Raw genomic sequence first — 15,506 nt, forward strand, 5'->3', positions numbered from 1 at the left:
GTTAATCTGTTTGTATGGTGTAAGGAGAAGTTTCCATTTCATTCTTTTGCAAGTGGATATTCAGTTGCCCCAGTACCAGTTGTTAATCCCATTAACTTTACTATTATATGATATTGGAAATGTATGGAAAAATTTATATGACATTCTCCCATTTGTTTTGTGGGTATATTCTTTTCAAAAGATTACTGTATGTTATTTTGTTGAGGTTTCTGGATATATCATGGGGATGCCAAGATAAACATGTGTGTTCATTCTGCCAAGTTAATTAGTATGTCTGGTTCCTGAGGGGATTTCAAAGCTGGGATGTATAAACACATATGTCCAATCTGCCATGATCAGCTGGAATTGTCTACTTGCTTAACACTTATTTTCCCTGTTAGACTGAAGTGGCTTCCAGCCTCCATTGCCATTCCAATGTTTAGCACTGCATTGAGTAAATTGAAAAGGACAAACTGAATGAATGATGGAGCAAGGTCAGAAGAGTCGGTGGGCGTGGAGAGGATCACAGAATATCTTTGGATAGAAGGAGGGACACCATGTCTCCTGGGACTAAAGAATGATGAGAATGCATTCAGATACAGATGAGACGGTCAAGAAAGGAACACATAACACATGGGGGCAAAACATGGGGAACATGGGACTTCCCAAGGCTTTTCTGGAGAGAAGTTTGCATGGACAGACTTGGGATCCTCTGCAATTGTATTCTTGAAGGCCCAAAGTGGCTGCTCCTATTTACATTTTTTTTTTTTTGAGACAGGGTCTTGCTCTGTTGCCCAGGCTGGAATGCAGTGAACATGGCTCACTGCTGCCTCCTGGGCTCAAGCAATCCTCTTGCCTCAACCTCCTGAGTAGGTGGGACCACAGGCACACACCACCATGCCCAGCAAAATTCTAAAAAATTTATTGTAGAGATGGGGTCTCGCCATGTTGCCCAGGCTGGTCTCAAATTCCTGGGCTCAAGCAATCCTCCATCCTCAGCCTCCAAAAGGGTTAGGATTACAGGTATGAGCCACTGCACCTGGCCCTGATTTACTTTTACTTTTTTTTTTTGGAGATGAAGTCTTGTGCTGTCACCCAGGCTGGAGTGCAGTGGCGCAATTATGGCTCCTGCAGCCTTGAACTCCTGGGCATGAGCAGTCCTCTTGCTTCAGCCTCCTGAGTAGCTGGGATTATAGGCACGAGACACTGCCTCCAACTACTTTTCTTTGTCCTAAAATGAGTGTATTTTGTGGGCATGTCAAAAGACTTATTGAACTTTATAAACTAGTTTTCTTTTCTGAATTTGACTAGTTCTCAACTTCTTCCTAAAGCATTTGCTAGTAGAAGAGTTTAGAAAGACAAAGTGCAGGCATTTTGAACCAGACAAAACTGATTTCAAATAGTTTTTCCAACTACTGTGTAACCTAGGAAAATTTCTTATTCTTTCTGAGCCTCAGTTTTCTCTGCTGTGAAATGGGGACCATAATATTACTCACCCCATTACTCATCCCAAGATCAGTGTTTAACTAAATGAGTTAATATGTGTAAAGCTCTTAAATTGGTGCCTGTTATACAACACCATGCTCAATTAAAAATTTTATCTAATTTAACTCTCCAAACCAATACTCTGGATTGTCTTCTTTTGAAACCACATCTCATTTTCAACTTCTGACATCATCTTCTCTCCACCCCTTCAGCCTTCTTTCTTTTCACCCATATGAATATCAAGGTAGATTTCTATGTATAATTGAGTCAGGGATAGGTCAAAGATGGACTTTTTCATCTTTCTCCTGTTCTTTGGGCCTTAGCAGCTATGCTTTTAGCCATTGACAATTTTGAATCTGAAGCATTATGCCATTTTCAGCTATCTCTAGCTTTTTTTTTTCAAGTGAAGTTAATTATAGTTTTATAAATTAAAGTCATAGGATTAATTTTCACAGTGTTACTTGTAAGTATCTGGAAAATAATAGTCATTTCTTTATTTAACAGACATACACAAAAGAATGGGCTGACATTCTAAACCACAAAAGTAAGCATGTGGAAGAAGCTGTCAGAGAACTTATATCAATATTTGAGCAGATTTACGAAGTGAAATACACTGGGAAAGTAGCAAAACAGTCAGGTAACTTTTCTCGTTACTGTGTTTGAATTACAAGATCTACAGATTCGTTCTTATGTAAGCACCTTCTGCTTAGCAGGTACTGAATTCCAGACCCTCCCTTCCCCAGAAGCAAAGAAGGTGTTCAGCATAAATCACGTTGTTTGTACCAACAGTTTAAGCCCAGAGAGTTCTTTTTTTTAATTAGGGAATGGTGGGAACCCCTCTCAAATCCAAGTTCCCAACCCGGTTCCATCATTGCAAGTTGGCCTTCCTATGGATAGCAGTCTCAGGCCTGCTATGCTAACTCTATTTTTTTTTTTTTCTGGTGCAGCATTCTAATCAAGTCACTTTGATTATTTGATTTATTTTCCTTTTTTTTTTTGAGAGAAATGAACCAGGAAAAGGTAAATTCTATAATTTTCTTGAATCTGAAAAACTTAATCTGGGTGAGACCATGTTTTAAGACTTTTTTCTTTTCCTAGATCCTTCTCTGTGTAGAGTAAGCTATGAATTCCTACTTAGAACTGTCTTTGGGGTTTGGGTACAGATAACTGGTACCCAGTTGAAGAGTGCACTCCCAAGGAAGAAAACATGATACGGAAGCATGTATTCTCCACCATCCATTCCCCCTCCTGTGATTAAAGGATGCCCTAAAAGGCTCCTGACTTTTGATTCTGCCCACACCCTCATAACCTTCATTCAGTTTGCTTGACTGGGACTAAGAGAAACTTCATTACTTCATCACATCTGTTCAGGCAAATTTGTATGACAAGGTGCCTGCATTATTTAAAGTGGATGAAATAATTTTTACCCTATTGAATTTCCTGTTATCTCAATAGGTTCTAGTAGTTTCAGTTTTATTAATAAGTCTGAGAGAGAAGCTGTTGAATTTGAATCCCCTTTATCAGGGGCAGGGAATTTCAAGAAAAGATTCCCTAGTAGGAGAGTGTTTTGCTTCCTAGGTTATGGTTTAAGAACACGGGACTTTTAGCTTTGCCCAGATTATTGTCCTGTCCTAGATATCTCAAATCTTTAGATAAATTGGAAGAGAAAGACATATTTCATTTTAAAGTTTTGTTTTCAAGCTCTAAATAAGAACTGATTAGGTAAAACTTTGTAGTTGGAGGTTTTACTTGTTAGTATTGTAAGGGGATGTGCCTGTCAGTCACGATCCCTGTTTGCTACACACCTGCTCTTCTCCCCAAATACTGCTCAGGTAAGTAGTGTGAGGCTGGCTTCGAGCAAGGCTAGCCACTGACTGCACCAGGAGTAGGTCACTGACACACAGTGTGCCACCCAGACTCTCGAAGGAGACCTGAGAGATGGCTGTGCCTTACAGGGATGAAGTTAATTAGCTAATTACCAACATACTTGACGTAGGGAATCTGTGGGAAGCTGGCTTTTTGGAATGAGAGGAAAACTTTCCAGTCAAGCAGAGATCCCATGAAAGTGACATAGCAAGGAGAGAGTGAGAGAGAGAGAGAGAGAGAGAGAAAACTGTGCCAGGAACAGTGGTTCTCAATGGGACTGGAAGGGATTTTACCCCCAAGGGAATATTTGGCAAGGTCTGGAGACATTTTGGTTGTCACACAGTGTGTGTGTGTGTGTGTGTGTGTGTGTGTGTGTGTGTGTGTGTGTGGCGGGGGGGTGGGTTGCTACTGGCTTCTGGTGGATAAGGGCCAGGGATGCTGTTAAACATCCTACAGGACAGCCCCCAGCAACAAAGAATTATCCCACCCAAGATGTCGGTAGTGCAGAGGACGAGAAAGCCTGAGCCTAGAATGAGCATGCACATCACGTCTTTCCTCTTAGGGTTTCTCCACTTCGTTTAATTAGTTTTCATCGCAAACGTTAAAAACACAAAAATATCATTTCAGTCAAGTTAGAAAACTCAAAAGATAAACAGATAACTTAGAAAGATAATAGGTAAAACTCTCTTAAAACTTTTCTGAATTCTAGATTGTATATTTACAGAGTGTATTAGTAGAATGACAAGTCTATTGAGGTGGATAATTTAAATAGAATTCAAGGATGACTCCTACAGGAACAAATGCAAAAAACACTTTTAAAAAAACAGTTTTTAAAGTAAGAGCTTTTTAAAAAGGAGCTTCCTAAAAGGATTTGGCCATGTAGAATACACGCAATGCTAGAAAGTCAAATGTTATATTTTTGTTGTGTCTTTTGTCTATAGAACAGCGGAAACATGTTGTTTTTGGAAGTGAAACAGAAGAGGGTGAAAGCAATGACTATGAAGCTAATATTGTGAATGAGGTTGATACTAATGATAAAGAAGATGAATTTAAAAAGGTATTTATTGTGGAACAACTTCATGCAATTCACAGAATTATGGTTTATAGGATTATAGATAACCCCATATGGTGCTTCTTCCAGGCAGTTCTGCAACCAATCTGTATCTAATTTCTAACAAAATCCAGAAAGTATAATTTTCAATTTTATACTGTAGGATCAGGCAATCCTTTAAGTTTTCCCCAAATCACAGCTTTTGATGTGATTCTGTCAATTACAGTTTATGTAGTCACTCCCTTCATTGTGATTGACCATGTTTTCTCATATAGTAAATGTGACTTCAGGGATTGGAGCAGCAAGTGGTTTGACTCAGAATGGAGAACTTTGTTCTCAGTTGTGTTTAATGGTTAGCTGCATTCCAAGTCCAGATTGTGGTTCACCTGGGGCTCAGGGATCTGCATTTTAAACTAGCACTATGGATGACCACTCTGGACTCTCCCCCAGGAGAAGCCCTAGATAGGCAGATTTTCACATTGTGTTGAGCTGTGTTGAGAATGATGGTTCAGAAGGGGGCCTGGGGTTTCTTTTTCCTTCTTAGCCCTCACCCTTCTGGTCATGCATGAACTCTGAATGTCACTGTCACATTTGCACTCATTCCTGCTTTCTCCTCCCCAGGTCAGTTGTCTTTTAATCCTTCATACCCACCTTCTTTTCATTCTTTTTCTATTTTACCCACTTTTATACAATCTGATACAGTTTTAGAAACGAACAGCATACATTTATTCCACTTTCACCTTCTTGCTCAAGGATGATATTGCCACATAATTGGGAAACACTTTTCTGCAGCATCTAGATTTCTGCAGAGTCTAGGCCTCTTCTCAGTACCATGCACCAGGCAGCTGTTAGCAACCAGCAGGTGTCAGCTGGAGCACTCCCCTCTCAGAAGTGCCTGTCTTCCAGTTGCATTACCTTTTGACACTGGCTGAAGTCCTTAGAGCATGACCTGGTACCCTCAGAACCTCTCCAATTGGGGGATCACTGGAGCTGCACTAGTGGTCACCTCCTAAATAGCCTCTGCCTCTCAAATTCATCTCCCACATTGCTGCCAGAATGGTCTAACATAAAAATCTGATTATGTCCAGGAGGCTGAGGCAGGAGAATGGCATGAACCCGGGAGGCGGAGCTTGCAGTGAGCCGAGATCGTGCCACTGCACTCCAGCCTGCGCGACAGAGCGAGACTCTGTCTCAAAAAAATAAAAATAAAAATAAAAATAAAAAAATAAAAATCTGATTATGTCACATCTGTGCTTTAGCTTGATAGTTCACCAGCCCTGACTGTACCCCATTGCCACATGGAAAAGCTTGATAATCCTCTTTGTTCATGCCTTATTACTCTGTCTTCTGCCTCACCAACCCAGTCTCAGAGGGGCCAGGTTCTAGAGCAGTGAGGAACAGTATGGCCAGGGCCTTGCCCCGATGTGTGACTCATTGTGTAAGCAAGACATGGGCCCACATCTCTGCCTACCAGGCTCAAAACCTGCCCTGTGCTCTGATCAATAAACTTGGCTACTTCTCCCAAGAGAAGGAAGGGTGTGGAGAGAGGGTCAAACCACGGTCCCAGAGGGTGGAATTTTCATCTTATATATTTGAGTATTGCACAGTTTAAAATACATTTATCCACCAAGCTGAGCTTCTTGAGGATGGAGACTAGTTATCTTCTTGTGCCCATGCCCTTAATCATTGAGAAATGTACCACATTTAAAGTGCTTCAATTTTGTTAGGTGAAAATTGAGTATTGAGCAAGCCAGGATTACTCTGAACATACTGTTTGTGAATTTTGGTTTTTGAATAAGTCCCTCTGGTTTGCTAGGGCGTTTATGCAAACACATTTTTCATGTATTCTTATTTGTCTAAAAAAACCAGACAAGTAATTTAGGACTGAATTTATTTCTACAATATCACTGAAATTGTATAGTTTATTATTTGTTGCCTTTCACATGCCACATCAAATATTGTATCATTGTTTTGGGGATGCTTGAGGTTTTTTGGAGGAGAGATACCGAATTTAATCTGATTTCTTATTACAGGAGTGTAAAGAGGTCTTTGCGTTTTTCTCTCATCAATTACTAGACAGTCTTCAAAAAGCTACACGGTTATCTCTGGACACAATGAAAAGAAGAATATTTGTTGCAAGGCAAGTTGAAAATACGCTAATTATGTCTGGTAATCATACTTATCATATTATAATGTGAATAGCACCTCTTATAAATTTATTAATTAAAAAACTATAAAATTTAAAATATAGCATTCATTAAAAGACTGTATGAAAGTATTTGTGTAATACTGCAAGAACTGTAGTCAAATGAACACCCATATTCCCAACACCCTGCCTGAGATAAAAAAGGCTACCAGTCCCCTCATGGGTCCTCTCCCTTCTCACCCAAAAGTAACCACTATGCTGAACTTGGTGTTTATCATTGTCTTGGTTTTCTTCACAGTTTACTATGTTTTTATATCCCCAATCCACGTATCATTTAATTTTGCCTGTATTTGAACTGCGCTTGGTATAATGTTTTTGAGATTCATCCATGGGGTATAGTTTTTTACACTTCTGTGTAGTTGGAGTATACATAGTCTGTTTATCCATTCTACTGGTGATGGTGATTTGGGTTGCTTCAGTTTGTGCTATCATGAATAAAGCCTCTGCGAGCATCTTGTTCCTGTCTCCTGTTGCACCTGTTAAGAGTGGGTTTGGTGGGTCCTAGGATATGTGCATGCCTCATTTTACCAGGCAGCTCCTAGTGAGAGTGCCCATGGCCCCTCATCCCTGCAGACAATATTATTTGATTAAAAAATTCTTGCCAACATACAGGGTGTTAAATGGCATTTCATCAGGATTTTAGTTTGTATTTTTCTGGTTACTGATGAGATTAAATATACTTCCTTGTGTTTATAGGCCATTTGTTGTTTCTCTTCCTTAAAAGTTGTGTTCCTAGTTCAACCACTGTGGAAGTCAGTGTGGCGATTCCTCAAGGATCTAGAACCAGAAATACCATTTGACCCAGCAATCTCATTACTGGGTATATACCCAAATAATTATAAATCATTCTCCAATAAAGACATATGCACACATATGTTTACTGCGGCAATGTTCACAATAGCAAAGGCTTAGAAGCAACCCAAATGCCCATCAATGATAGACTGGATAAAGAAAATGTGGCACATATAATATTACCATGGAATACTATGCAGCCATAAAGAAGGATGAGTTCATGTCCTTTGCAGGGACATGGATGAAGCTGGAAACCATCATTCTCAGCAAACTAACACAAGAACAGAAAACCAAACACCACATGTTCTCACTCATATTTGGGAGTTGAACAATGAGAACACATGGACACTGGGAGGGGAACATCACACACCAGGGCCTGTCAGGGGGTGTGGGGCTAGGGGAGGGATAGCATTAGAAGAAATACCTAATGTAGATGACGGGTTGATGGATGCAGCAAACCACCATAGCATGTGTATACCTATATAACAAACCTGCATGTTCTGCACATGTACCCCTGAACTTAAAGTATAATTAAAAAAAGAAGAAAAAAATTATGTTCCTTTTTTGGCCTGTTTTTCTATCGAATTGGATTAATTCATAAGTATTCTTAGTATATTACATTATTGATGATAATATAACAAATGTCTTTTGTCAGTTTTGCCTTATCTTTTCATTTGCTTTATTAATTTTCATTTTCCATTGCCGAGTTTTAAAAATATTCAAATTTATCAATTTTAGTGATTTGTGATCTTTTTAAAGAAACCAACTCTTCGCTACTGCATAATGTCTTCCAAAACTTTTGTAGTTTTGACCTTTATATTTAGGGTTTTAATTTACATGTATTGATTTTTATGCTTAGTGTGAGGTAGCAAATTAATATATTTTTTTCCATATGGTTAATTAGTTGACCAAGCAAAAGTTGTTGAAAAATCAACTTACTTGTGAGGTCAGGTGGGGGGAGTTATTTAAGTTGCATCGAATCTATAGATCAATTTGGAGAGAATTAGCATCCTTACAAATATTGAGTCTTCTATTCAGAATTATGTATTACCTCTGCATTGATATATCTTCTTTAATATCTCTCTGTAACGTTTTATAAATTTCTGTGTAAAGGTCCTGCACATTTTTGTTAGATTTATTCTTTGCTATTCATTGCTGATTTTTAATTTAATTAAAATTAAATTAAAAACACTGGGAAAACTTCAATTCTCCCAGTGTGATTGTGGATTTATTAAACTTTGCTTTTGTTTTGGTCAGTTCTTGTTTTATGTATTCTATGGCTATGTTGTTAGGTGCATACAAGGTCATAGTAGTTAAACCTGCTTAAGAGCACTTTTCCTTTTATTTTTATTTGGCAAATCTCTTTATCTCTATTAATCCTGCTTCCTCACAACTTAGTTTGTCATTACTTTACCAACTTTTTTTGTGTAATTGTTTCAGTCTCTTTACTTAAGCCTTTCTCTGTACTTTTTAGTTTTACCTCTTAAAAACATTGTATACCTGATAATTTTCCTTCAATCTCATTATCTCTGTCTTAGTGAGTTTAATTTGTTTGCATTTATTGTGATTTTTGATATAGTTGCACTTAATTTATGACATTTTATTTTGTGTTTTCTTCTCAATATTCTTTTTCTTTCATTCATTTTATTATGACTGTTGTCTTTGGGGTGGATAATTTTCACCATTTATCCTCTTTTCTGTACTTCAGTTCTTTAAGTGATTACCCTAAACTTTAGAAGGCACATATTTTGCTCCAACTGAAAAAAGTACTGGCCAGGCGCAGTGGCTCACACCTGTAATCCCAGCACCATGGGAGGCCAAGGCAGGCGAATCACTTGAGGTCAGGAGTTCGAGACCAGCCTGACCAACATGGTGAAATCCTGTCTCTACTAAAAATACAAAAATTAGCCAGGCGTGGTGGTGCACGCCTGTAGTCCCAGCTATTAGGGAGGCTGAGGCAGGAGAATTACTTGAACCTGGGAGGTGGAGTTTGCAGTGAGTCAAGACTGTGCCATCGCACTCCAGCCTGGGCGACAGAGTGAGACTCCATCTCAAAAAAAAAAAAAAGTACTGTCCTTAGTTTTGCAGTTTTCTAGTCTTATTTCTGACTACAAGGGCCTTGGCAAGCTTTACTCACTGAACTGTACATATTTTATTGCTGTCTGATGTTTTAGTTTTACCATTGTGTAAACACTCAAAAATAATATATTAAAATAATTTATTTACTTGCATAATTTATTAAAATCTCCAGGTTCTCATGTACTTTTTTGTATCCCATTGATTTTTTAGTGAGGATCTGTGAGAAGTAGACTCTCTTATCCTTCTTTGTAAGTCTGAAAATGTTTTGCCTTCATACTTTCATAACACTTTGGCTGGATATAAAATTTTTCATTGTCTTTTAGCACATGGAAAGTATTTCTTCATTTTTTTCTGAGTTATGTTGCTGCTGATGAGAAGTCTGCATGAGTCTAATTGAATATTCTCTTTTAATCCTTAATGTTTCTGCAGTTTACTTACCCCGTGTGGATTTGTCTTTATTTAATCCTGCTTTGTTCTCAGAGTGCACTTTCTATTTGAGGGTTTATAGCTTTCCTTAATGCTAGAAAAAACCTCAGCAATTTCCCCTTTAGTTATTGCTTCTAGGATATTCTTTCATTGTCTTCTTCTGGAACTCCTATTAATTGAATGTTGAGTAGAATGAGCACATAACCTATTGTTCCAACTATGGAACTTTTGTGAGTGAAGGGGCACTGTCCAGATGAGGTGCCAAGACACAGAGAATCTGGAACTGCCCTGGGCACACTGGACGTGTGGTCATTTCATATGTTGGGGCTTCTCATTCTCTTCTCCTTGTCTCCTAATGACTCTGTCATCTATGTTATCTTTTTGCCTTTCTGAACTACATTATGGGCAAGTATCTCTGTATCTATTCTAAAGATTTTGTCATCTGTGACATCTTAAATATTTCAAGAAAAAATACTTTTTCCTTATCCTCTAGATATGGTATTATTTTTAGTTTAGCAGTTTTTTTATTTTTTTGTAAGAGTCTTCATATATCACTGAACATTTTTCCTTACTTTAGAGCTTGTTATCTGGACATTAATTTTTATCTAGAGCGAGTTTCCGTTTTGTTTGTGAGTTTCGTTAGCTCTCTTTCTTACCCTTAGACATATTCACGCGTACTTGGGTTTTAATGTGCAGGCTCTCTTTGAGCGAGAGCTTTGCTTTTGTGTTTCTTTTTCCTTCTCTCTCTCCCTATCTGTGAGTTTCACTTTTGCCTCTAAATGACACTTGGAACCCTGAGTACAGAACCAGGTCTTATTTCTTCACAGTTACTGGCCCCTGGAGAGATATTGGGGGTATGGCAGGTTCGGCTAGGGAGCGCACGGGTGGCCTTAGTTACTTATCAGGGAATTTGTGGATGTGCTTCTTTTGCCCCAGGTCTGCATCTGCTGTAAAAGCCGTAGCTGCAGGCAGTGGGTTGACACATCTTGTCTTGCAGCATCATCTGCAAGACAGGTGGGAGAGCATCATCTTAGTTTTTGGCCTTAAGTAGTGAGGCTGGCTGAGGCCCCATCCCTCATTGAGTCCTGTCCATCCTCTATATTCCACCAGAGCCAACCTCACCGTGGTCACTGCCTCTTTCCAGCCCGGAACCCTGGCTAGGCTGTCCTTGAGTTTCTCTCCATTTCTACTTCATGGAGATGCTTACCTGGTATTTGAGCATTCTCACGTCCTTTATTTCCCATTCGTGATTGTGATGGGTTTGGCAAAAAGAAGCTTTTTTGAAGTATGAACTCACTATGCCACATTGATTTACAAGTTCTGTGGCAATTCAGCAATTTTTGAGGAGGCATACATGAGGATAGTACTAAAAGTCCTTACTTGTCTAAAATGTCTTTCTCTTATCTCCACACACGAATGCTAGCTTGGTCTTCTGGGATCAGAATCCCTTTCTCTCACACTCTACAGAGGCTCCTCCACTGGCTTCTTTGGTTTCAATTTTTAGAGGAGAGTTCTGCTGCTAATCCGATTTTCCTTTCCAACTAACAACTTGTATTTGTTTTGATGCTGACAGGATTTCTCTTTTATTCTTGAAATTCACAAATTGTATGTTTAGATGCAGGTGGGTTTTTTCCCCCCATTAATCCTGTCAGGCACCTAGAGAATCTCTTCAAGATGAAAAAACAAGCCTATTCTTAAGGTTAAAGGAGTGCTTTGCTTTAATTTCCCGTATCTACACAGTATTCACATGCTGTATCTAGGTAGTAAGCATCTCTGAGTGGAGTGACCCTCTGGAAATTACTTAACCTCTCCCTACCTTGGTTTCCTTATCTACAATATGGAAATAATAATAATCATAGGGTCTGCCTCACAGAATTAATGTGAACATAAACTGGTAATCTATGGAAAGTGGCTGGCATACATTAAGCATTCAATAAATGTTACTTATTCTTACCTTTTCTCTAAGTATTTTCTCTCTTTGTATTTTGCACCTGAAATTTTGGAGAATACCTTCAGCTGATTCTCTGATTTGCTATATAAGGTACCAAATGATATAGTGCACTGTTCACTGCCTCTATTATTCAACTGTTCCTTTATACTTCATGAAAACTCTTTCTTATTCTCAGATTACACACTTTGAATCAATGCCCACACTAATTTTATTGCAACATCTTGAATTTCACTGGGAGACTATGAATTGAGGGGGTTTGTTTGCTTGCTTGCTTTTTGTTCAGTCCTTTCCAATAATATGTTTATCTGGGAACCATTGGCCCTGAGTGCTAAAAGTTGAGTCTTCACTTTTGAACTGTGGCCTCTATGTTTCCTGTGATCCCCTCCCACCCCCATCTGCTTGTATTTAGAAATGGAGAAGTAAGTTTTCAGTAATGACAGTATTTCTTGCACTCCCAGAGAAAAAGAGAATGGATAGATTGCATTTATTATAATTTTGCCTGGGATAGGGGCGGAGGTTAAGACAGAGGGAGCTATGCTAGCCAGACTAATTTGTAGCTCTGCGTGTGTCCTTCATAACTGGACTCAGGCGTCTGTGCTGCTGTCTGTGCATGAGTGATATTGTTTAACAAAGTGGTTTTTGGAAAGCATGGACCAGAAACTTCCCGTTTAATCTTGTAAAAATATAAAGAAGCATATAAAGGTATATGCTGGTGATCTCGTCCTGTATCTGTTGCAGGGCTGGGAACAAAGAATGCCTTTAGTAAACATTGTTAAAGGTTATTACTGAGAAAGAACAACATTAAAATAGTAGAAAATGTATATGAGATTACTATTTTACTTCTAAGACTATTGGGTCATTGTATTTTCTCAGTTCTCTGCAGTTTAGGGTTCTGTTATAAGGAATATTCTCTTTGTGTAATTTGGCCTTTTAAAAATGATCTTTATTGTTAGGACTGAATTTTGTAGCATAATAAACTATTAATGAAATTTTAGGGTAAGGTTCATCAGCTAAATGTCCATCTCATTGCAGCCTTTATGAGCGAAAGCGGTCAGAAGATATTATTTCCTTCATAAAAAGTGAAGTACATCTTGCAATTCCTAATGTGGTAAGTATTATTAAATACACTGATATTTTGGTAAGGTACTTAAGAAGTATAGTACTGGAACTGAGCTTTCATTTAGGGTAACATTTTGGTCCTATGTGTTTTTTCACTTTCCCTCATTATTTAACAAATTGGAAATGTCATTCATATCTGTTATGAAAAGCTACTTCTGGGATGGGTGCAGTGGCTCATGCCTGTAATCCCAACACTTTGGGAGGCCAAGGCGGGTGGAGCACCTGAGGTCAGGAGTTTGAGACCATCCTGGCCAACATGGTGAAACCCTGTCTCTACTAAAAATACAAAAATTAGCCAGGCATGGTGGTAGGTGCCTGTAGTCCCAGCTACTCGGGAGGCTGAGGCAGAAGAATTGCTTGAACCTGGGAGGTGGAGGTTGCAGTGAGTTGAGATTGTGTCATTGCACTCCAGCCTGGGCGACAGAGCAAGACTCTGTCAAAAAAAAAAAAAAGTTACTTCTGTATTAGCTCATGGTGTATTGAAGGCCTCGTGAAAGAGTTGAGTTAGGCATCTGTTCTTCCAGCAATTAGCAAGCACCCTACAAATTGCCTTGCTTTTTCTTACTTCAGACATTAAATTATCTAAATAAAATCATCACAGTTGTTCAGATCCCTACCTCAAACACATGACTGTGAGGCAACGCACTAAGGTAAGGATGGCAGAAGAGAAAGACAAAAAGAGCCTGTGCCCTGAGCATCTGAATCACCTGTGTCTTCCCATGGCACTTATCTCTACAACTACCCCAGCTGCTGAGGGGCATCTGGGACTTCAAGCCACATGGGATGGCTGAGCTGCATTCTGCGATGGGTCAAAGGATAAGGCCAGGCAGAAATGGCCCGTGACTCACCTAAAACCACCTTTACATGGTCTGACCTCCTGAAGGATAGCTTCTTAGCTTATTTGGCACATTTCAAAGAACTGAGGTCAGAATCTTGGTGGTGTAGCTTCTTCAGTTACTTTGTTTCATGGATCTCTAACACATAGTCTGTAATTTCCCACTGCATTCTGCCACCCTCATGGGGAAAAGGATGACAAGTACTAGTTTGACCTTTTCAACAAAATCGAAATGCCATTTCTATCTGTTATTAAAAAGTTACTTCCGGCCAGGCGCGGTGGCTCAAGTCTGTAATCCCAGCACTTCAGGACGCCGAGGCGGGCGGATCACGAGGTCAGGAGGTCGAGACCATCCTGGCTAACACGGTGAAACCCCGTCTCTATTAAAATACAAAAAATTAGCCGGGCGTGTTGGCAGGCGCCTGTAGTCCCAGCTACTCGGGAGGCTGAGGCAGGAGAATGGTGTGAACCCGGGAGGCGGAGCTTGCAGTGAGCCGAGATCGCGCTGCTGCACTCCAGCCTGGGGGACAGAGCAAGACTCTGTCTCAAAAAAAAAAATAAAAATAAAAAATAAAAAGTTACTTCCGCATTAGCTCGTGGTGTAATGAGGCTTGCAGGAATCGATAGAAAGCAAACTTCAGGATAGAGAAAATCTGCATCCTCCCCATCTTCCTCTATCATTCTCCCCCTCAAATCAGCCTTGCACTGGGCCAGCCGAGGCTTGCCCCACTCAGTGGGGAATGGAGGTGGTGAAAATTGAGGGATGGACTGTATGCGCTGGCACTATTATACATTTGTTTCTTCTTTCCACAGGTGATGATTCCTAGTTTGGATGACATTCAGCAAGCCATTAACCGTATGATCCAGTTAACCCTGGAGGTCAGCAGAGGAGTGGCTCACTGGGGGCAACAGCAAATCCGTCCCATCAAGTCTGTCATTCCCAGCCCCACCACTACTGACGTGACCCATCAAAACACAGGAAAACTGCTGAAGAAGGAAGAAAGTAAGAATGTAAAATTAGTCAATGATCTTACTGATCCTTCTTGGATTTGATAGCATATAGATTTTTAAATTATTTTATATGGTTGATACATTTTGCATTTAAAAAATAGTATGTTTCATCTTAAACATAATGTGCAGGCATTTTTTCCTGGCTTTGGGTGGTGGGTGAAAAGGATTTTTAAATCACTTTTCTACTATGATGATCTTAAGTTAAAAATTAAAATAAACCTTAGCACTAATTTTACTTTCTGCATGATAGTAGGTTGGATAAACTTAAGGTAAACATAAATTCGTCACTTAAGTAATTATGAATATGATATGATAGTGACCCAAAATTTCATGAACCTTTTTTTGACACTTCCTGTGTAGAAAGAAACTGGTTTCTATTTTGTTTTATTTTAGTTCAGAGTACATGTGCAGGACGTGTAGGTTTGTTACATAGGTAAACATGTGCCATGGTGGTTTGCTGCACCTATCAACCCATCACCTAGGTGTTAAGCAAGCATGCATTAGCTATTTTTCCTGATGCTCTCCCTCCCATCACCCCCCCATCCCCCACCAACAGGCTCCAGTATGTGTTGTTCCCCTCCCTATGTCAATGTGTTCACGTTGTTCAGCTCCCACTTACAACAAGTGAGAACATGTGGTGTTTGGTTTTCTGTTCCTGCATTAGTTTGCCAACGATAATGGCTTCTGGCTCCATCTGTGTCCTTGC

The 15,506-nt window shown here is 39.5% G+C and overlaps 1 protein-coding gene across 1 annotated transcript in view; it reads left to right on the plus strand.

Annotated features, from left to right (window-relative positions):
• DNAH8 (dynein axonemal heavy chain 8) overlaps nt 1-15,506 on the plus strand; it is a 317,387-nt gene that overhangs the window by 86,975 nt on the left and 214,906 nt on the right. The window contains exons 22-26 of the mRNA XM_030796747.1: nt 1,969-2,101; nt 4,272-4,387; nt 6,415-6,521; nt 12,868-12,943; nt 14,603-14,792. Coding sequence (XP_030652607.1) covers nt 1,969-2,101; nt 4,272-4,387; nt 6,415-6,521; nt 12,868-12,943; nt 14,603-14,792 — 622 coding nt within the window. The remainder of the gene's footprint in view (nt 1-1,968; nt 2,102-4,271; nt 4,388-6,414; nt 6,522-12,867; nt 12,944-14,602; nt 14,793-15,506) is intronic.

Source organism: Nomascus leucogenys, chromosome 17 (assembly GCF_006542625.1).
Source record: "Nomascus leucogenys isolate Asia chromosome 17, Asia_NLE_v1, whole genome shotgun sequence".
Classification (NCBI taxonomy): domain Eukaryota; kingdom Metazoa; phylum Chordata; class Mammalia; order Primates; family Hylobatidae; genus Nomascus; species Nomascus leucogenys.